General features: G+C 39.7%; 2 protein-coding genes across 3 annotated transcripts in view; both read right to left on the bottom strand.

Moving 5' to 3' along the window:
• bin3 (bridging integrator 3) overlaps positions 1–11613 on the bottom strand; it is a 33808-nt gene extending 22195 nt beyond the window's left edge. Inside the window, exons 1-3 of the mRNA XM_055886841.1 lie at positions 11465–11613; positions 6814–6862; positions 4202–4242 (exon numbers count right to left, since the gene is read on the bottom strand). Of these exons, the coding sequence (XP_055742816.1) occupies positions 4202–4242; positions 6814–6862; positions 11465–11472 (98 nt within the window). The 5' untranslated portion in view covers positions 11473–11613. The remainder of the gene's footprint in view (positions 1–4201; positions 4243–6813; positions 6863–11464) is intronic.
• Positions 11614–12143: 530 nt separating this feature from the next.
• On the bottom strand, positions 12144–22274 carry LOC129826284 (early growth response protein 3-like). 2 transcript variants are annotated; one of them, XM_055886836.1, is made up of 2 exons: positions 21780–22274; positions 12144–18219 (listed from the first exon to the last, which is right to left on the bottom strand). In XM_055886836.1, the coding sequence occupies exons 1-2, from the start codon at positions 21931–21933 to the stop codon at positions 17111–17113; spliced, it is 1263 nt and encodes a 420-aa protein (XP_055742811.1). In that variant the 5' UTR covers positions 21934–22274; the 3' UTR covers positions 12144–17110. The 2 variants fall into 2 exon arrangements, with proteins under 2 accessions (XP_055742811.1, XP_055742812.1); XM_055886837.1 differs by lacking the exon at positions 21780–22274 and adding an exon at positions 18553–18754.
• Positions 22275–23598: the final 1324 nt, after the last annotated feature.

The raw sequence follows: 23598 nt of genomic DNA, 5'->3' as shown, positions 1-23598 counted from the left end.
TAAAGGCCTGATTGGTGGAGTGCTGCAGAGGTGGTTATCCCATCTCCACAGAGGAACTCTGGAGCTCTGTCAGAGTGACCATCGGGTTCTTGGTCACCTCCCTGACCAAGGCCCTTCTCCCCGATTGCTCAGTTTGGCCGGGCGGCCAGCTCTAGGAAGAGTCTTGGTGGTTTCAAACTTCTTCCATTTAAGAATGATGAAGGCCACTGAGTTCTTGGGGACCTTCAATACTGCAGAAATGTTTTGGTATCCTTCCCCAAATCTGTGCCTCAACACAATCCTGTCTCTGAGCTCAATTCCTTCGACCTCATGGCTTGGTTTTTGCTCTGACATGAACTGTCAACTATGGGACCTTATATAGACAGGTGTGTGCCTTTCCAAATCATGTCCAACAATTGAATTTATCTTCAATCAAGTTGAAAAAACATCTCAAGGATGATCAATGAAAACAGGATGCACATGAGCTCAAATAAGGTATTTCTAAAAACGTGTTTTCACTTTGTCATTATGGGGTAGTGTGTGTAGATTGATTAGGAAAAAATTGTATTTCATAAATTTTAGAATAAGGCTGTAACTAGGGATGCATGATATATCGGTGAACTAGATGTCTAGTTTAACGCCAATGTTGAAGCTGACGTGCATACCTATATAGTGTAGTTTGCGCTACACGTGCAACACAGCATTCATAACCTAGCTCACAATATCTGCTGTGTGGATCGAACAGTCATTTGAAAGAGTAAGAAAATTTCAGCGAGAGAACTCAAAAGGCGAAATCCATTAAAGCCAAGATAATGGAATTCATTGCCCTTGACAATCAACCGTTCTCTGTCGTGAGTGATGTTGGCCTTTGCCAACTGGTCGAGCACCGGTACACACTACCAAGTGCGCTATTTGTTAGAAGTTGCCCTAGCGGAGTTACACAGTAATAGCGTCACAGCTGTTAGCTTCAAGACATACATACTATGGAACGCCGTTTGGGTCTTTGCGTGTCAAAAAAGATACAGTAGCACTGTCAAAGCTGTATAGAAAAAGTCTGCAAACAAGCAAACACCGGCCACGAACGATGTGTTTCCAATACCACGTTGGTAATAAAGCATCATTTGTTCGACCGCAACTTCTGGGGTAGCTAGCTTTAGCTTGGTACCTAGCTAGCACCAATACAACCAGCCTGAAAACAATGACCAGTAGAAACTGCAGTCATTTTCATTATTCTTAGCAATGATTTAGGAATCCTTGTGAGCAAGTATTAGCTAGGTTGCCACTTGTTGTTCACCTATTGAAATTGAACTTCAGTTCATGAAAATAAATAGCTAGCCAGCTACTTAACCATGTTGCACAAAGCTAAGTGTGGCCCATAAGCAGCCAGCTATCTTCATCTGAGTGAGTCTCGACCGGACTTGGTTATCAGTTATGAAACTAGCCACAATAAGGATTAGGCACAATAGTGGACTTTGAGGTTAGCCTTCAAAATCATTGACAGTGATGCAAATGAATACAAAGTTATGTTATGCCATACTTTTATTTTGAAGGCTAACCGCAAAGTCCACTATTGCGGCTGATCCTTATTGTGGCTAGCTTCACATAGATGGGTCCGACCACCATAAATCAAATAAAAACTGGTCTTATAAATTAGGGTTATTTTAGATGATGACAACTAGCTATATAGTTAGCTAATTATAGCTACTGAAACAGATTGTTGCTTTGCTATGTTTTTGGGGAAGAACATTGTTTGTGTAACAGTTTAACTTTAAACCTTCCCCTCGCCCCGACACGGGCGCGAACCAGGGACCCTCTGCACACATCAACAACGGTCGCCCACGAAGCATCGTTACCCATCGCTCCACAAAGGCCACGGCTCTTGCAGAGCAAGAGGCAACCCTACTTAAAGTCTCAGAGCAAGTGACGTAACTGATTGAAATGCTACTAGCGCGTACCCGCTAACTAGCTAGCCATTTCACATCCGTTACATTTGCATCCATGAGCTAACTAGCTTTTTTTTTTTAATGACCAGCACTGTAGGTGCGCGAGACAACTTTACCAGTATCGTAGCATACGTATTGATGAATCGTTGTGGCATGAAATACAAGTGATAGTGTAATCAATGTGTAATAACTATTTAAAAAATGTATGAACACGTCAAATTATTATGTGACGTGCAGTCATATTCAGGTCCTGATTGGTCAACAAGCTTATTTGACACGTCAAAGAGTGTTATCTACTGGTCATTGTTTTCTTTTTTGACACGCAAAGACCCAAACAGCGTTCCATAGAAATCCTGGTTGAGATTGAAACGACTGAACAATGAAACCACACAGCAAGTAAGTGAAAAAAATAGGTTTGATGATGTTTTACTGGTAATGGTGACGTATGTAACTGTCAACAAAATAACTTTTTGGTCAGTGTGGTGTGTGTAACCTTTATTTAAGTAGGCAAGTCAGTTAAGAACAAATTCTTGTTTACAATGATGGACTGTCCTGGCCAAACCCGGACGACGCTGGGCCAATTGTGCCCCGCCCTACGGGACTCACAATCACGGTCGGATGTGATACAGCCTGGATTCGAACCAGGGACTGTAGTGATGCCTCTTGCACTGAGCCTTAGACCGCTGCGTCCATGTGTGTGTGTTAACTATTTAACTGTATTAGAATGCTTAAATGGGCACTAAAATTTTTAATATCGATTATCTTTACCGTTTTGGTTTTTTTGGCAAGGAAAATATCGGATATCGGTATCGGCCAAAAATGTCATATCGGTGCATCACTAGCTGTAACGTAACAAAATTCAGAAAAAGTAAAGTGGTCTGAATACTTTTAGAAGGCACTGTATGAACTGGGACATTCAATAGGATTACAAATTGCATTGATTTTATATAAAACACATTATTATGACATCCCTTTAGCTAATTAAAAATACTAGGATTGCTTCATGTTTCGGTCAACTAAATTCTGGCATATAAGCATTTATGTCTTCAATCATCCCTCCACATTCATTCAAATGATGGGTGTTAAAATAGCAATTATGAGAGTACGGAGGCTGTATCGTGTGTCGTTCATTATATCAATTAAGGGAAACGAGGGACTGTTTAGCAACTCCCAGGAGACTGCTGTCACATTAGTTTTCAGGGATTCATTAAGGGAGGGGGACTGAAAAAACAACAACGCTTTTCCCATTTCCTTGTCCAATCTGTGTTATCTGACAGGGGGCAGGAGAGTGTGAAGGCTGAGGAGGGCTCTTCTGGATGTCGGCCAGGTGTGCCAGAGGTCTGTTCCTACAAGGTGTTAATGGATGCCTGCTGAAGCAGCTGCTGCTACTCACTGCTGGGTGCCCCAACAGTTTGCCCTCTACTGCCGCCAACAGCCAGCCTCTCTACACTCCCTGCTGCTATGGTATAATGCCATAGAAGTATGGAATTAGCAGCTGATCTCAGGTATAAAAAAATGAAAAATACTGCTTTGGGATTAGAGATGCAAGACTTAACGTGGAAGGCATTGGATGATAAAATAATTTGCCAAATTGGAGCCCAAGAGGTCTTTAAAACGGCACTGGTTATATTTCCAATCAAATGAATAGAAATATTGAATTCAACAACAGTTCAAAGAGCTAGATGACAGACTACGTTCACTAAGAGTTCCTGATATGGATCTGAAGGGAGTGCTAAGACGTCTGTATATGCCTGCTCCTCTTACTCATCATGTGTAAGGTATATTGTGGTGCCATGTCTCCTACTCAACGAAACCTTGAAGTGCTCCCACTCAGTCTGCAGGCCCATCGGGGAGTCTCTTTAACCTAAGACACACAGCAGGGGAGGGCCTCCTATGTGCTAGCTCATGGAAGGTCTTGGGCAACAGAATGCTTTGAACACTTCTCTACTTGGTTTCACACAAACAATCTATATTGTGTAACCCAACTCAGTTCTGCATGGGTCTGAAAAGAGAGATGTGAAAGATTGGGTCTAACATTGTCTTTCCCATTGAAAACAATTATTTAAATGTTGATGTGGAAGCCTAAAAGCCCTTAGATAACACGCATGTGTGTTCACCTCCACAAATCAATGGAATATTTGCACTTAAAATAGCAGTCATAATGCTTTGTAGTCTGTGTCAGTTTAGTGTTCGTCTGCAATGTTTTTTTTTTTGCTGTAATATTGATGCACAGTCAAATATGGGAAACAGAGCACAAATTAAATCTTTAACAAACTTACTTTTGGAGCTTGTCATATTCTCGTTCAAAGTCTCTTTCAACCTGTAAAAACACATTGAAACTCATTGTTAAATACAACATTATCCTCTTTCTGTTCAAGTCTGTTCAGTCAACGTTGTTCCATTATAGTCCTAACACGCGCTTACCAAATACTAAATATCCCTGCTATTGGAGAGACAGGTCAATTACACAGTAACAGAATTACACTGACTCAGAATCTCAAATATAAAATATATTTTGATTTGTTTAACACTTTTTTGGTTACTACATGATTCCATGTGTGTTATTTCATAGTTTCATGTCTTCACTATTATTCTACAATGTAGAAAACAGTCAAAATAAAGAGAAACCCTTGAATGAGTAGGTGTGTCAAACGTTTGACTGGTAATGTATATGAAAGTCATTCTTCTCATGTTCCACAAGTTTGGAAATCACAGAGCATACTATGCCTTAATTTCCCCCAAAATATAGGCTCTTAGCTATGGTTGCAAAGCTACTGGTAATTTACTAAAGTTACCGGAATCTTCAGTAATTTTGGTAAATAACAGAAAGGCAATCTACTGTAACTTTGGTAATTTATACTTGAATAACTTTTTTTAAATTATTAATATATACAGTATTATTCATTTTTTATATCTGTGTTCATATTGTCTATGAGTTTCTAGTAGATAAACAATATGGTTCAAGAGAAAATAGCCATATTAATGAAAAAAGCACCAAATCAACAATGGCATTATTTTCTATTTACTCTGCAACTCTTCCAAATATTTACTTTTTTCACAACTGCCACCAGATTGACGCCAAAACATTGACAACAAATACATAGACATAGTAAAATAAATACGTTTGTATTTATTATAAAAAAATATTAAGGATATTTGATATTTGCTGAAATCCTAATTTAAACACCAACGGTATTCATTAAGTTGATGGTTTATATTTAGGAAAATATTTTACAGCTTTGTCATTCAATTTTTTTGAATTATTTCAGACGTTTTACATGTGATAAGGCCACACAGAGGGCCAGAGATAATTAGACACCTGTGATAATCTGAAGTACCCAAAAGGGCCACTAGATGTCTTGTGATAGATTACTTAAAATCCTTGAAAGATACCAAATTTGTGGTGGTTTACTGGTAAACTTCAAAAGTTTCCAGTAATATACCCTCCCTTTGCAACCCTAATCTTGGCTTTCATTTGACACCCAATTTGATATGGAACTTGTGCTCATGGGTCCTTTGATGGAAATGTCCAACAATAAACCCATAATCTGAGCACAGACTGGCTCCCCCTGGTCCTTGGACAATTAGAAGTCACTCCAGTTCCTCTAATTTGTTTCATGTTTTTAGTTCTAGAGGTCTGGTTGAAAGCCCACACCGTCCTCTGCCTCACATCAGACTAGACTGATTGAACAGGCCAGCGCTGATTATGGAGGTAGCAGGGGTTCCTTTTTTGTGGTTCTGTGGGCTTCTGGATAAACAGGCAGCTGCCAGTCTGTCACCGGAGGGAGGGCTGTCCACAGGGCTCCCTGTACTCTAGCCCACTCCCTGGGTCTGGCCTGGGATGTCACAGGAAGCTGCCCAGGAGCCTGTTCTTACTGTCTGCCGCTGCTGGGCCACAATCAGACAAATTACTGTGGAAGTGGTTTTTCCTAAGGAGGGTGCCCACTCACTGGCAGCAACCTCTGCCCCCTCATATGGTTTGGACAAATTGACACCCCACAGACTCACTTGCCCAGGTTCATTGATGAGGGTACAGTAACTTCTCGGACAATTTGCTGATGGTTACCTCTAGTACACTATGCTCATTTTGTGAACCTAGACTCATAAGCCTTATACAATATCAAGATATTTCTGAAAATCCAAGGGTAACAAGTTAAAAATGTAGTTGGTCAGGATGAGGGTCTACCTTTGGCTTTCCTCCACATTTTTAAAAAACATTTCTGAATGTGCTGATTATAGGCTCCTTTGGAGAATCAATAATTGTAAGTAGAAGCTGGGTAACTGCTATCCATTAAATTCTGTGGGACCTGAAACATTGTGTGAGGTTTATGGAGTCACTCCACAGGCCACAAAGACACGAATTAAGCCCAACTCCTTCACTGCCCAGTATAGTGTGTGGATAGGGGTGCTCTCCCTCAAAGCTAAATCCATTTAAAAGCTAAACCTGAATTTGTCTTCCAGAAGAAAATGTCGATCCTCTTCCAGAGCCACCACGGCATTTCAGTCTTCGTCAGAAGGACACTCATATTTAAAACACATAGCATACAATTCTAACAACAAAATGCAAATGACTATTTTTAATTGGTTGGGCCAGAGTGCCTAGCCTTAGCCCATTGAGGTACAAATATCAAGCTTGGATTGTTGCAGTCTGAAAGTCTATCACGCATCAGTAAAACAGTGAGTTGTTGTAAGATCCCAGTTTGCCTCTATACAACAACAAGCTAAATAAAGCCTGGTAGAGAGTGTCTAGCGAAATTATACATGATTTCATTATCTATTGTCTGGTTTCATTGGTTTTGAAGGTGCAACACTAATGGAAGCTCTTATGTTGGTATGTTAGGTCGTTTTTGTAAATTAGGGACAGGGAGAGGAGAGAATACTGTACACTTACTGTTTTGGAAACAATCTGCTTTTTTGGTTGTCCAATCTTGAAGGGCATCCTAGAAGCAGACAAAATGATCAATTGGTGGGACAGACACATACATGTACAACCACATTCTGCACATCACAAAGACAATCTAACACATCCAAACACAGACATTTAACTAAAATGAGAGGCATTTTTAAAGGGCTGGTAGACCACAACAGGTACTTTGACTGGTAGGTAATAATGTGTTGTGAAGTGGGACCAAGTGAACAAGTTTATCCTATGGCTAAGTCACAGCCACCCAAATGCAATGCTGTTAACCCCTGGCCTTGTGGAGTGCGTTTCAGGAGCCCTGTGCCTTGACTTCCTGTCACCACATCTGGCTTCCATTGCTAGCGGATATCACTAATTAGAAGTTGCAGTTCCCTCTGCTCCTAGTGGCTTTCCTGCATCCCCCCCACCAATCAAACACAGGCCCACATCAAACACAGGCCCACATTTGATTTGATTTGATTTGAGATAATGGCCATAGCCTGACAGATTGCTGTGAATTGAGACTGCAGAGAGGCAGCTCACAATGCATCACTCTGCACTCCTTACAGCCCCCAGTCAGTCTACAGCCTAAGCCTATGGTTTATTAAAAACTTCAACGCCAGTATGATGACAAGATCCAAGGTTAGCCTACTCATCGTTTGATAGAAGATTTCAAGATTCCCAAATTGTATTAATGGTGTAATGGTTGTGGTTAGATTAAGCATTAGGCTACATCCATATGCAATTTTCCTCTATATTAATAAAATTCATGCCACTGCTGCCAAAAATTATATAATAAAAAAAAAAAAGGATATATATTTAAGTCCGAGACCAGCTTTTATATGGAGTCATTGGCTCAAATGACTGGACGTCTATGGGAACAGCTAGCATGTCATTGCGCTAACACTAGTAGCAATGCACACTAGAGGTTGACACGGGAACAGGATTCCAGCAGATCCCACGGGATACCGGCAGGAATGGGAGTGAAGTTCTAGAGTCAAGTTCGGGACAGGATCGACAGTCCACAGGAACGAACAGCACATAAATAGTTCTTATTCTTACAAGCATTTCACTACACCCGCAATAACATCTGCTTAATATGTGTCTGTGACCAATACAATTTGATGAAAAAAATAATGTAGTCCTAATATAGTTTACTTAATAAAAATCTATAAAATGGTCATTTCCCCCATCCCCCCTATCATCAGCTCACTCTCACGCATCACTGCACAGTCACTACTTTACCTCAGATGCCAACATAGGTCAGTGAATGACGAAGCTTGCAAGAGAGGAATTGCGTTCATCCGATTCTGGGTAAGTTAAAGGTCTGCCTTCATTGCCAAAATCTCGTAATGTGGTTGTTATCAGCTCTGTGTGTAGGGCAGGCACTGTCTCGTGAGCGTTGAGCAGCTGCCAAATGGAGCAGTTGCTATGGCTACTCACACACAGAGCACAGGACAGACAGACGAGCGGCTAACAGAGGAAGTTATTTCTGATTTCTGTGCGTAAAAATGAGCACAAATGATTTTTATGAGGATGGGACCCGAAAGTTCTGGGGTTATATAACTTTGAACAAAGTAAGGGAAAGATTTTGACAGGATAAGAGACAGTAATGGATTTTCACTCCCCCGTGTTAACCTCTAATGCATCCCCCTACCCTTGCCACCACTGCTGAAAAAAATCCAAGGGGAAACGCTGATACGTAAAATAGACCTACACTGTGGCATCTGATGCTAGTTTTGATAGGTAATGGCATCTTTTCTTAATGTCATCAGTTTTTTATCCACCTGAAACCAACTTACTAAACCATGTCTCGCTACATAAGTTGTTAGTTAAATCACCAGAATGATGGAGAATCCATGAGGAAGAAAACTTTGTCTTTATATAGCCACTGCACATGGCTGTAGGATGTCATTGATGTGAAACTAACAACATCCAAGGCACATGATGGACGGTTGCCGTTGACAGGCTCAGTGAGGCAGCAGCTGCGTCAAAAGAAAGGTGTGTAGACTAATGAGATAGAAAGGAGAGGGTGTGAGGTAGGGCAGCGTTGTGCAACCAGGAAACACCACTGATGTGTGTGCGGAAGTTCCCTTAGATGACGGCTCAATCAGAAATCCCAATACAGCCAAGGGAGGCAACAGTAAAATTACCTTAATCCAAATTACAACAGAAAGGCTGTTTTCACTGACAGGAGGGAGTATTAAGTCCCTGTCAAACTAACCTTCGTAAAGCTCTAGGAGAAATATGATTTTTGATTCCCTTTCTGACTCCTAGAGTAAAGCAATGTTAAGAAAAAAAGAATGTATCCCATTCATAAACCACTGTGTCATATCAGATCAAGTCCAAGTTCTAAGGTTGAAATGGCTGATTTCAGGAGGAAAACATACTTTCATCTATGTCATACTTCTGATGAGCCAACACCATCATGGAAAACTACATTTTGTCACCCACTGAAATTCCTGTGGTCCACAGGGTGACTCATCTTACTACATGCAACGCATCACCAGACCACTATGGCAGTAACTAGGCCTAACTATCTGAGCAACAATCTGGAGACTTCGCAAGGACTATTATGATATGTCAACTGTTTGTTAAACATGCAGTAACTTTCCAATAAAGAAGGGAAGATCATTAAGGCAACAAGGCCTGCTAGAGCTCTTGCAAAACACCCTGACTAGCCTAGGTTGTATCTTTAACCCTTCAATACAAAAGATCTTGGCCAAGTAGAACATGCAATCTAGCCCACTGTAAGACAATAGGTCATAGACTGCTGTTGTTAATAAGTATACTTAGCCTATGTGGACACTGCCTTATTTGCTCAAATTCCCAAAGCGATCCAGAGAATGGTAGGCTATATAGAGGGGTAGAGGAAGGAGGATGGTGTATGCTGTGGGAATCGTTTGTTATGTTTCTTCACACACTGTGCCATTTTAGTAGAGGCCTGTACATTTAGAAACTTTGGTTAGCAATAAGCCCTGATCCCATGACTTACTCAAAGAAGGGCAGGAAAGACACGGCTTGCACAGAGCTACATTAGGTAGGCTAACTAGAGAGCACAACCTTCTCTCCTATGGACAGACTTGCAGCTTATTAGTCTAAGTGAACAATGCAGAGTGATTACAGCACGCCAATCACAACAACAGCACAACATTGTGCTCAAACTACAATAGGTTAGGTCTAGATTTCAGGTTCAACAACTGAGAAATAAGATGGCATGTTTCGGGGGATTATTCTATAGAATAAATATCAGGTCAAAAATGACTGTGTTTCTATACAGTGTTTACAAACATTGGATTAAAGCAAGCTTATATTTTGGATTCTGATGTGGTAGGACAGTTGAACTCAGCTATGAGGCATTTATAAATTATATTCTTCAAGAATCAAGGACTAAGCTGTTTCCTTACAGACGTCACTCTAGTCTAGTCTAGACGTATGCATGCCCAGAGAAACAACAGTCTTATTTACCATCACAGCTATTGGCTCTGCATGATTCAAATACAGAAATTATGCTGCTACAGCAAGAACAAATTAATACGTTGGAACTACAAATGTGTACGCCATCGGCAAGGGGATACAATTAACTGGGGCTATTGCATGGAGTACAGACGGCTGGTTGAGGACATTAGGAGTGTGATTGTTCTGATGACCCCTGAGTCAAATCACTCACGTCATAGAAGCTAGAGTGAGGGCCTGACTGGAATGCATCGGTCAGTAAAGTCCATAAAGGGCTCTTTCACTGGACTGGACCTTATGCTCAGCTGTGCCTTCTGATGGAAGAGTGGCCTGCCAGCTATTGATCCTCAGCCTCAGCTGTGTGACGCTATCTTGATTATTTCATCACTGGCACATTATAGCCATGCAAATGGGGGGCAGTCACAGAAGCACAAGAAACGACCAAAGATCTCCACCCAATAAGTCCCCTACATATATCAAAGACAGGTCTGAAGGGGTGGGGGCTAGCTAATGTGTATGGAAAATGTACTGTTCTGTATAGCCTGTAAGGGTATCTACACATTTAGGCTACGGTAAAATGGTGGGTGTCAAGCAAGTTCCTCCTGCCTAGCTGGTAACGTTTCTTACCTAGCTAGCTAGCGAACGTTAGCTAAGAATGTAACTCCAAAGTTGACCATGTAAACATCGGATTTAAATTCCTTAAAACTAGTTAACGTTTCTTAGTACTGGCACGAAACGATATCTGCTAACTAGATGGTAGGTTAGCTAAATTAGTTAATAGTTAGTTAGCTGCTTACTTACTCTAACAAGCTGAAGTAAGCAAGCCAACAGATAGCTTGCTAAGGTAGCTAGATTGCTAATGTAAATAGATAGCTAACGTTAGGTCGCTAGCTAGGTGCGCTTATGCTAGCGTTTGAAAATGAGTTGACGATTGTGCAAGGCAACTGGATCCATACAATTCGCTATATCTATTACGACATTAGCCACATAGCTAATTTGTATAATATATTTGTAAAAAATTGATCAGTTCTAGATTACTTTACTGAAAGCTAAGCCACACAGCCTAAATTCGCTAGTTAACAATTGAGCTGTCGCTAACCCCCACAACGTCACTTGTCTAGGCAAACTGTTAGCTTGAAGGTGAATTCGTCTTTCGTTAAGCTAGCTGTTTTATCAAAATACATACCAGCTCATTTTGTCTGAATTTCTAATCCAGTTTCAATGGGCAGCTTTTCTCTCAGCAAACCTCATCCCCTTTCACACAAAATAATAGATTAAGTAATCAGGAAGTGGCTACGGTAGTTTGTGTTCACGTGGGGGTCAAGGGATTTTAACTACGGAAAGCAGAAAGGCCTGCACTGGGTAACATGGATATAAGAGATCGATCGAGATAAAACTATTTCTGTGGGATTCTCTCTTCAGAATGTCATTTTTTCAGTTTTAAATGTTATATTATAGTTTAGAAAATACATTTGACGAAATTATGCTTCTGATAGATTAGCTCAAATCAAGGAAAGATCAGAAATAAAAGAGATCCTAGACCTTGAGGATTTCGTCCTGGTCTCTGTTGATTTCAGCCCAAATGTGGAAGCATGGAGATAGTATATCTATATGGATGGAAGTATGATGCCATACCAGTGGGTCTAGGCAGATCCCATTTTTCTAAGTTCTTTAAAACCTGTGTGCCTAACAAAATGGTAATTCCATACTAGTCTACATCTGTTGATAGGCATACAACAGAATGTTTCAGGCCTATTCCTCCACCAAATCAAAGATAATTTGAGTCTGTGTACATTCTGAAATGTTTTAAATAAGAATGTTATCTTTAAAAATGTATATATATAATACTGAAAATGGTACGCACACAGTTTCATTTTCTTTATTCAAGTACTTTACATAGAAATAACAAAAACAATTGCGTTACAACAAACTGAAGTGCCAAGTTAACAATGAGGGGAGTACATCTCCCCACCACAAAAGGATAATACATGTCATTACAATATTCAGAATTTATATTAAGACCTTATTATAAGGTAATAGAAAAACATGAAGTAAAAACATCCACAACTTTTTCAACAAGACCTCTTGTTTTCTTTGAAAAGAAGCCAACAAAAAACAGTTCTCAAATCCTAGTGTGATTTTCCAAAATGTCCATATTTGTATTTCCGCAGTTTGCCCCATTTTACTAACGTTTAATGTTTTTATTGTAATAATTATTTCCATGCATAATAAAATTAAAATAATTGAGCACCACCTTTAGAACCTTAGGGTCGCTCTAAACATGTTTGGAACCTTTTCGTGCACATGCAAACATGAAGATATAATGAAAAGGAAACAGGAGATAACACATACAATTTTCCCCAAAACATTTGAGTGCCATCTGCCAAAGGTTAACTTACTCTACTTAATATGGACCACATTGACAATTTGTGGAACCATCCTCAAAATAAGCGTTTAGGATAGCAATCTATCATCAATTTCAACAGTTGCAGCATTTTTGGGTGATTAAGATGAGAAGAGCTGCAGGATTTTATCCTAGTACAAGAGTGGCCATGGAGGTTTTGTTTGGAATGTTTACTTTCAGTCTTTAATATTCTTGCACAAAGGCAGCTTTGCAGTAAATTAAAAGAGTAAACGCAGACATCAGCACAGGGCTGTCTTGAGCCGTAAGCTGACTGAGGTCACATTTACGTTTGTTGCTTCTGTGGAGTTCTCATTGCATATTGTTCCTAATCACCCAACCATGCAACCTAATTTGGCACAAACATGACTGTTAAGGTTGGCTTGGGTCCAAGACTGAGCCCAGAACCATCAGGATGATGAGGAGAAGATATGAAGGGAGCGCTCTTATTTTAATCTCTTACACACTTAACGTATCCTCTCAAATCATACCAGAGCAAGACAAAAACAAAATGGAAATCAGTCTAGAAATAGTTCAGCTCTAATTGACATGGTAATGTCGACTACTGAAAGTACTGTGTTCAGATCATGTGGGACAAACAAAGCAGTATTGAATCATGATTCATGAGGACAGTTTTTACTTTCAGATCTTTTGACAGTGGTTTGATATTTAACAGTAATGTGAAATAAAAAAATTAAATTGTTATATGTAATATAGACCATGCTTTTACACTGTGCAATTTGCATTAATCAGAAATGTGACAGATGACATCCAGTTTACAATGTTGTAATTACATGTCTTTGGGTGACAGATAGAAATATGTTGGCGTATTTTCCTCTCTTCCGAGCACAACTTCCACTCTTCTCACCGAGATCTAGATAAACACAGTATTCTTTAAAACCAAATCTCATCCAATACCAGAAACTCAACATTTGAACTTTCAGATACGAGCATCAAGTCCACAGGGCTGCTATATGATCTCTGAAAACTGTCTTTGTTATTCTACTCTTACTGAAAGGCTTTTCTTGCTGAACCATGCTGGCTGAATGAAAAAGTACAGAATAATTCAGAAGGTATTTTGCTCATTCTCTATGGTTTTACATAGCATGTACCCTTAAAAGAATGAAGACATCATTCTAATGCACAAGATGCTTAAACAACATTCCAAACCAGCAAATTATGTCTACATCAAATCCTTGGAGACGTTCGGTGTTCACTGATATAGATTATGTTTACCCTTTCCACCTGAGAGCCAACCCTGTCTCAGCTGTTGAGAATTATATCCCCTCAATCACCCAGAAAAGTTAAGATGGGTTCACTTGCTTGTGTACACACTTTCAACATTAAAGGCCAGAACTGAATGAAGAAATTCAAGGGTTCCAATCCATACGTTTTTTTAGACTTCACTTAGCTTATGGCAAATCACACTTTAATTGATACAGTTTTGATTCAATAGAGACCAGTGTTATTTGAGTGTCATTATAGATAGACTGTAATAATCTACATTCCACTTCTATATCCTTTATTTTTCCACTTTATTCATGAACAGTTATCAATTATTTTAAAATTCCTTCCATACATCGAACTAGCTCAAGCAAAGTCCAGGAAATAATAATAATTCTCACCAAGAATACAAGTGTCCTAAAATGCACTTCAATAAAGCCATTGATTTACATAATAAGTGATATGATACTGTTTGTGTGAATTCGCCAACACTTTCAGACAATGCAAGGGGTCTGCTAATTTACCCATTTACAGTAGATGAACTGGAGAAAGACTCTCTGGGGCCAAATTAATTGGAAAATAAGTGGACACTCGCCAGGAAGCCCAGGAATGAAAACCGGTTTGTACAGGAAAGAGGGAATATGGCCTTGGAAGCACATTGGAGATTTCTGTGTTCTCAGAGAGCAATGCATTTGTAAATTCTGATTGTTGACATTTTCATTCAAGATTTCTGAAAGTTTTTACTATCAGGCACATCTGCTATGACAATAAGTAATCCATATCAAACACACAGAGAACACATTCGACTGTGGTGCAGAAATTATTTCACACAGGGCCTGATGGGACAGGAGGGGAAAATAACTGTCCTTTCAGGGGAAAGACATCCTAGAAAAACATAAAGACCACAGCTGACAAGAGCATTGAGCACAGTGAAGACAACAATCTAATGTAGTGGATCAATTACCAAACAGTTTGGATTCACATCCCTGCAATGACTGGTATTATCTATTATTAGCTATACCTATACAGTGTTATAATTAGTGAAACTACTTGTTTAATGGTTTTATAGATTTGACGCATTTGAGTGCATTTTTTAATCAGTATGACCTAAGAAATTAATTTTCTGAATCTAGAGCCAATCAAGTAGTGTATAGCCTTCAGTCAATGCCAGACCTGGCATTTGTACAATTGTATATTGCTTTACTGATCAAATAAAAATGATGATTTGTTTTGCATACTGTGTACTAGGCTTATCTTTTTTCATATATTTGACTGAACTTTGGAATCCAATACATTACAGGTTTGTTTGCAATTGAAATACACACGATTTTTGTTCAAAAATGTTTTTTGTTTATTTTTCTTATTAAGAACACATTAGTGTTTCCTCAAACCACTTCCCACTTACAACCCTACAGTAGGTACAAATAATATTAGATCATTTTGAAATGGAAGATAAGGCACCCAATTTGGCACTGTCTCAATGCTCCAGTCTTTTGCAATGACTTGTTTTCACAGAACATCCTGCAGTATCATTACTTTAGAGTAAGCATTTTAAGACACCTTCTGCACAAGCATTCAGTCAGTTAGAAATGTGTGCATTTTTATATAGTGTACATCTAAATACACTTGCACACAAATGCACAATTTAATACTGAAGTTTCCACAATCTGAGTACACAAGTTTAAGTAATATACCTGTATACATCTCTCACTGTAGAAAAAATAATAATCCCTAATTTCTAAATTCAGAATCTCTCAAAACAGTAGGAGGTGTAAAAATGGAAATATCATGTAGATTCTATGGTAGTTCTTACAGGTGTTGCTCATCATAACAATATGCAAAATATTTGCGTCCCTTTCATTTGACAATATCTCTAATTACATGCATGTAGCTGGCAGGTCTCTGTCAGTGAAAGCGCAGATAAAAGGCCCTCTAATTAATCTCTGCTTTTATCCAGATTTGTTGTCGGCTTGCAATAGCTTACAGAGGCAGGCATTTCAATGTTTCAGTCTTTTTCTCTACGTTCTCAACATTTCATTTCAAGATTGGTCGAATGTGTCTTAAATGCACTTATAAATATGACCAAGAGGAGTCTTCGGAAGATAGATGAAAGCTACATAAAACATTCTTACTTAAAATATATATATTAACTTAAAAAAACTAATATATATATATATTTATTTATCTTGGACATCTTAGTAGGCTATCTTTCATGGATGTGTGTAATTTGTAGTGAACATGTTGAAAATGTGTCATTGGTTCATGATTATTTACCATTAATGTTGCAATCCATTTCACTGAGTGTGCATCAGACCACAATAGTTTACCACCAAATACTGGTCCATTGACCACAGGATCATGTTTGGATGGACAAAGCCAATGATCCCTGGGCTTTTTAATGCTCATGTTTTGAGCTTATAGCAAAATACTTTTGAACCATTGAACTGTAACTGTGATGCAAATAATTGCAAAAATGCTACTAAAATCAAACTATTTTCGAGTATTTTGTGGCTACCAATCTGCCTAAAATCAATGTCGGAAACATAGTTTATGTCTTTGTAATGTTTGGTTAATCACAGGCACAATTAAGAAAACAAACATAGTCATTATTATCCCCATATGTTTGGCACATTATGTTGAGAAACAATAAAAAAACAATATAATTAAATACTTTTTCAACAAAAGACAGGCAATCGAAAGTGCAGTAAATAAGGTATCAACAACAGTACACAAATACAACCAATTGCACTTTTAACAACCAGATGAAATAAATGCATACATCCCAAACATAGCTCACCTTATTCTACGCCTAGTTGTAATTCAGTCTCAACCCAATTGTACAAAAATGTTTGAATCCCTCCTCAGTCAAGATTCTTGGTGAATTTCTCAGAAAACACAAGACATGAAATGACTTCAGAAACTTGAATTGAATTCTCAATGATATGCCATGTCCTCTTGGACAGCCGGTGCCATGATGCCCATCTGCTTGCTGGCATTCACACAGTTGTTGGCCCTCCCGTCTATGTCCTCTCCTTACCCTACTCTTACAACAAAACAAGCCCATCTCCAAATAGAGGAGGGAAATATTACCTGGAATTAAAAATGAGGAGAATGTAAGAGAAAAAGTGAGAGAAAAAGTCATCTATTTGTCTCATTGTGGATAGGACCTTTCCTCAGTCTTATGTTAGAGCATGGTGATGATCCATCCTAAGCACAGGTAGTGACAGTCATGATGTTGCCACCGCTGGGCCCTCCACTGCCACCACAGGAACTGGGGGGTGAGCTGTGGCTGCCAGCTGCCCCACTCCCCTTGTCAGCCGGCTTCTTGTCCTTCTGCTTGAGGTGAACTTTGGCATGTCTCTTGCGCTCGTCACTCCGGGCAAACTTGCGTCCACAGAACTCACAGGAGAAGGGCTTCTCGCCCGTGTGCGTGCGGATGTGGGTGGTCAGGTGGTCACTTCGGCTGAAGGAGCGCATGCATATGCGGCACTGGAAGGGTTTGTGACCCGTGTGGATGCGGAGGTGGCGTGTCAGTTCATCTGAACGGGAGAAGCGTCTGTCACAGTTTTCTGCTGGGCAGGCATGTGGCCGCTCATGCACAGGGGTTTTGCTGGGTCGGTTTGGGTACTTCCGTGGTCGGATGGGTTTGAGTGTTAGCGTCTGAGGTGGCTGGTGGTGTTGAGGAGCAAGCTGCTGCCCGCCAATGAAACCTGGATGAATCTGCTGCTTGTCTTTGAATGCTCGAATGGTCTCAAGTGGTGTGATAGGTGGGGGGTTGACTCTAATTGGGTCCATGGACTGGAAGGGCTTGTGCTCCATCACGCCAACCTCACCCTGATGATGGAAGAGGTTGTAATCTGGGATCATGGAGAAAAGGCTCCCGTCCATGGAGGGCTTGGAGGTGGTGTGATAGTCATTGCCGGGGTAGCCGAGGGCAGTGCTGGTGGCAGGGCTGTGGTGGAAGGAGACCTGGTCCTGGTACAGCTCGCTGCAGGTGGAATAGGCGGGCAGTGGTGGACCGTACACTTGCTCCATGTCTGAGGACTGGCCGCCCATGCTGGCCCCAGAGGACGACGTCTGTGTGGTGATATTGCCAGGCGACGGGGAAACACCCAGGATGCCAGCACTTACTAAACTAATGATATTGTTGTCTGAACACCAGCCGGAGCCCCCGATTCCACCCGACGGAGGAGTGTCGAAGGCAAACTTCCCCAGATAGGTGACGGTCTGCCCACTGCGGTTTGACTGGAAGCTGGAGCCGTACTGGATCTCTGCGGTTCCCTTATCACTTCCCATCCCCAGATCCATGATATTATCTGGATGACAGGGAAACAAATGAAATACATTTTAATGAATAGTTCACCCAGCTGTTATAACACGAAAATGAAATACAACTAAAAGCAGAACCTGTTTGAAAAAACACACATGAAAGGGTGCAGTACAACTAGTGCAGAAAAGTTTTTATAAAGTCTAGAAGCTACTACGCTAGACTACGCTAAATATGAACTTGCTTGATTTCAGTCAGAGTCCTCGATTAGTCCGAAATTCAGCTTCTCTGCATATCTCTGTATATAGTCTGCCAAGAAAAAAATCATAAAACAAAGCAGCACAATACAGTTCATAGGAAAAAGTGAGCGGTGCTGTCAGACCTGCAAGTTTATCCACTGACTTGTGCATCTGAGACAGTGTTCTCTCTCTCAGATTCCACAAGCTCTCATAAATCAAGACCTAAACACCCCCTTTGATCCAGTCATTATATGTCTCACAGGAGGACAGCCACACTGAATGGCAAGATCTGATTTCCACACAATAGGGTGCAAGCCAGACACCACTGCTAGCATTTTCACAGATACATGCATGTCCAATGTAGCTGCGTGGGTTTCAGCAGAACGAGATATCTACTCAAAATGAGGAAATTCAACTGTAAAGTATACATCCTACTCAGATCATTGGGTCAGCTATGCACATCTGGTCATAGCAATGCACATTTGGCCATCTAGCTAAATGTTATGTCCACACTAACTTTCTTGCTCTTTTGTCAGTGTTTTTCACTAGTACTGTAGTAGTCTATCTTAGGTATTATATAATATCATATCAGACACCTGCAATGAAAACATCCAAATGAATGCAGTTTTGGCACAGTTTTGTGCAGAAAATGTTACAGAATTCATACATCAACAAAGATAAATCAGCCAATCATTCACGTCGCAATAAATTATACACAGGGGTACTTATATATTCAGTCCCAGTAATTACTGTCTGTTTACCAGAATTTGGCTAAGGGCAAAGCATGATGAAGCAAACAAAACCAAAATGACATACATTTCGCACAACTATTCAACACATGAGGTTATATTTGAATTCTTGTGGAGGTGAAGTTGAAGAAAACAAGCCTAAAAAAATTGGCAATGCTTAGGAGTGTGTTTCATCGTGTAGGCTATTGAAATACAAGGCAGACACTATCTTGCTGTAATCTTCCTCAATATTTTGATTTGTTTGAGTTCAAATAAAATGTATGCAGTGTCACAGTTGTTGCTCTAAATTGAGCTGGTGTTCTAACTTTGGGGTAAACATTGTGAGAGAACACCAATTGCACAATGGACTTAACACCTGGCTCTAGGTATTTCAAAAGGTTGCTCATCATAGGGAATAGCTGTCACAATGTGTGTGATATGAATGAAAATATCCAGTCGGATATGATATGACATGAACATGTTAGATTATCATACATTGATGGCTACCTGGCAAACACTTGGCTAATCTAAGGTGTGAGGCATGTCAAAGGGTTTTCATCTCCATGACGTTTTTCAAAAATCCTATTTATTTCCGATTAGTTGTAAGAACAATGCTGTTTCTCTGAGTATCGAGAGGTGATAGGCCTACTTATATCAGAGCAAATGTCATTTTGCTACTGTACTAGGGCACCGGGACGGGTAATGATAGAACATATATCAATATTAGAATTAGACGTGGTTGGTGCTGTGTCTTCAGTCATATATTTGTAAAGGTTATCTACAATTTTTTTTATTTATTTTACCGTTATTTTACCAGGTAAGTTGACTGAGAACACGTTCTCATTTGCAGCAACGACCTGGGGAATAGTTACAGGGGAGAGGAGGGGGATGAATGAGCCAATTGTAAACTGGGGATTATTAGGTGACCATGATGGTTTGAGGGCCAGATTGGGAATTTAGCCAGGACACCGGGGTTAACCCCCTACTCTTACGATAAGTGCCATGGGATCTTTAATGACCTCAGAGAGTCAGGACACCCGTTTAACGTCCCATCCGAAAGACGGCACCCTACACAGGGCAGTGTCCCCAATTTAGCCTACATTTACTTTGCAAAGTAATAGGTCTAACATATTGACAAATAACAACTATCCATAGATATTTGATCATCAATATCGATTATATTTGGACAATTGTAAGTATACATTGATGAACTTATAAACAATACTGACACTACAGATGGCTATATAATTACGCATTATATTTAATTAAGTTATTAAAAACTGTATAGGCCTATATCTTTAGCTTGCGGCTAACCACAACTCTAACAACAAGTAGGCCTATTTATTGTCAAATGCATTCATTTTTGAGTGACACACTTTCAATAGGGTACCATAAAATTGTAATTCCTCGTGTGTTCATATACAGTTCCGAGGTCCAATTGAAATGTGTATAATATGGTACTGTTGGATCTAAATTTGAATAAAATATGTTGGTGTGGCTGAAGCATATTTGATCTGAAAACATGTATGTGCTGCTATCAAGGTTCGTTTCAATTATCATATTAAAGTTGGCCAACATGTTCATCTAAACTTCACTTTAGAATTGACAAACACTTGCTTTCAATTTTAACAGAAGACATTATCATTTTATTTCACACATCTCTGAAAATGAAAGTTGCTGTCCTCTGGAGACTTGCATTCCAGTGAGAACCAAGACATACATTTGTATATGTAGCCTAATCATTATGGTCGTACAGAATGCTATAAGGCTTATAGCCTAGCATACTCGTGAGACTTGGCATGGGAAAGCTTGAAATGCAGCGCCGGTCGAACGCCCACTATATAGGGGATGGCCATGCCACCTTAGCCCAATCCAAAAACAATATCTAAATTGTCGACAAATATACAAAAAAATATTAATGAATTGATTAATTAAATGTTGACTAGACATAATGAATGTATGCAACTGTCGTTTTGGTTACAGTGGCACATGTATTTATGGACGATCAATCAACAAAACGAGGGCTTTATCATGCTTCAGTTTAATTTAACAAAAAATATATAGGCCTTTCATACCAGGTCAATTTATGTTTTTGTTTTGGTGAATAGGCCTAGATGTATGATTTTTTATCTATGAATCTTACGCCAATTCGTACGTTTGTATACTTACTTTCACTTTAAAGGCATGCCAATCATTTTGTGTAAGTTTTTACCAGAGCAGATAAGTTCATGATACTATTAATTACTGTTTGACCTTGCATTTAAATTGCAGGTTGTAAAATCGTGACGTTATCTCATAGGCTTGGACATCGTTAAACTACGCATCATATTTCTGGCATAAATGCTTGCCTCTCATATGGTTAACATTAACAGCACTTGTTTTACATGTCATCAAAATAGTAGTATCTAACCTTTGTGAAATATGTTATCAAAAACAAGATCAGACTCGATTCAAATGAGATCGAGTCAGTGCGTAACAGCCAGAAGCGCAAACAGGTGCCTAGAAGATGTTCGCGGCGCGCGAGCTCCAAGACAACTGTTGCGGTGCCTGCATGCGCTCCACAGCTGAGACGCGCTGTAGATAAAACAGAGCCTTGATAGAACAGACCCAATCACATCACAAACAAAGTAAACTATTCTTACCTGTATTCATTTGCGAGTAGTGGTTTATAGAATCCGTATTGGTGAAAATGTTCATAGACGTCGGAATGTCCTCTTCTGGGTAAAGACTGTCAGGAATCGTGTTAATTAAACTGCTCATGGTAAGAGGGAGCTTGTCCGCTAGTTTCCCTGTCATAGCAGTTATTTAGTCTGACATAAATGGCAACGTGCAGGTGTCCGAATAGATCACGAACAGTGTTTTCAAATCGAAAACACAGTAGATGATGATCTATAAGGGTTAGAGAGTGGAGGGGGAAAAAATCCTAGATGTTGTAGGCTATCCAAGTTCCCTTCAGAGACAGCGTTGATATCTCTCCGTTGAGATACAGTCGAACTGAATTGTCACAGGCAATTGTTATTAATCTAATCTACAATGATTCCTTTTTTTGCTTGTTGGGAGTTTAAAGTCTGTGAATCAATGAAACCGTGGTGGTTGCACAAGTGTAGCGCTGATCTGTATTGCTCGTATAGGGAACTCCAGCGCTTGCTGGTATTAAATAGGGGGACGGAACATTTATGTGACGTAGATGACCATTTATGGATACACAAAGCCAGACCGTACATAACACGTCACCAATGGAAGCACCTCATAGTGGAAACATTAGAGTCTGTTGCAGTAAGACAGTCTCAAGCGGCGGATGAGTTCCGTGGAGCGAAGCCTGTGTTGGTCTACTGTGCTACCTGTAGACGAACTCACATTTTATAAAGTTTTCAACCAATTGGCATAGCTTTGTAATGAAGCATGTTGTTTGATATGAGCTATTCGTGTTGTCCTTGAGAACACATTACACTTTTATCCTTTGTCATATTGGAACACTGACAACTGAACCACAAATCATAATCCTTCTGGTCAAAATGCCATTAGAATCATCATATCCATTAATGTGTAAAGCTGCTTTTGCAAAATCATCGCAATTATTCGTTGTGATATAAAAATGAAAATATACAAATTTGGCTAGACAACGGGTTATTGAACATTTGCATGGGTGACAGTTTTCAGCTTTCAACATATAGGCTAGTGAACATTGTAAAGGTAAGCTATGCTATAGCCTACCTACTGAACCAGTTGAATCCATACACAATATGCCCGCCGGAGACAACTGTGCGTAAAATTCTGAAGAGGGCATGTCAACTCCTCTCTTGAAAATGTTTTAGCGTGATTTAAGTCATGAATACTATATTCACATCTTAAATGTATGTACATGTACAGTATTATACACATGTATTGCATCATTACACATTATAGTTAAATAATGGCTTTATAGCCTACAAAATCCATACGAGGCAAATACAGTTTTATGGATGCGTACTCCAATTAAGACTTTTGATTACAGTGGGCTCAATGACCCCAACTTGTGTGTCTCTTGTCATAATGTTGCACCACACTGGCTTCATGACGTTGAGCTGTAGCCTATACAGTAGAGTAGTCCTGCTTGAACTCGTTCTCACTTTATGTGCAAAAAATAAATAATCATCCCCACACAGTGCATCATGAAACAACTAACTTGCACAACATAACGCATGGGGTTTAATTGTCCTTCTACACTCTAAAACCCTTTTCATGCACCAACATTGGTTTACAAAGACAGTAATTGTCAGAGTTAATCGCTTGTAAATATTGCAAGCGCTCTGTGAAGCCACAGGCTTGCTTTGACTGAAGTGGAAATTCCAAATAAGGCATTGATCCGGCACCGCCCCTCGAAGTCTGTATTTGGTTAGTAAAGTTCCGGTGAAGCCACTGGTAAGTGGAAAAGAGATCTGAACCACAGATGACACAACGTCATGGGTCATAATTCAACAA

Source organism: Salvelinus fontinalis, chromosome 28, assembly GCF_029448725.1.
Source record: "Salvelinus fontinalis isolate EN_2023a chromosome 28, ASM2944872v1, whole genome shotgun sequence".
Taxonomy (NCBI): domain Eukaryota; kingdom Metazoa; phylum Chordata; class Actinopteri; order Salmoniformes; family Salmonidae; genus Salvelinus; species Salvelinus fontinalis.
The sequence above is the reverse complement of the archived record's forward strand: the minus strand, read 5'-3'. Positions and strand labels throughout refer to the sequence as shown.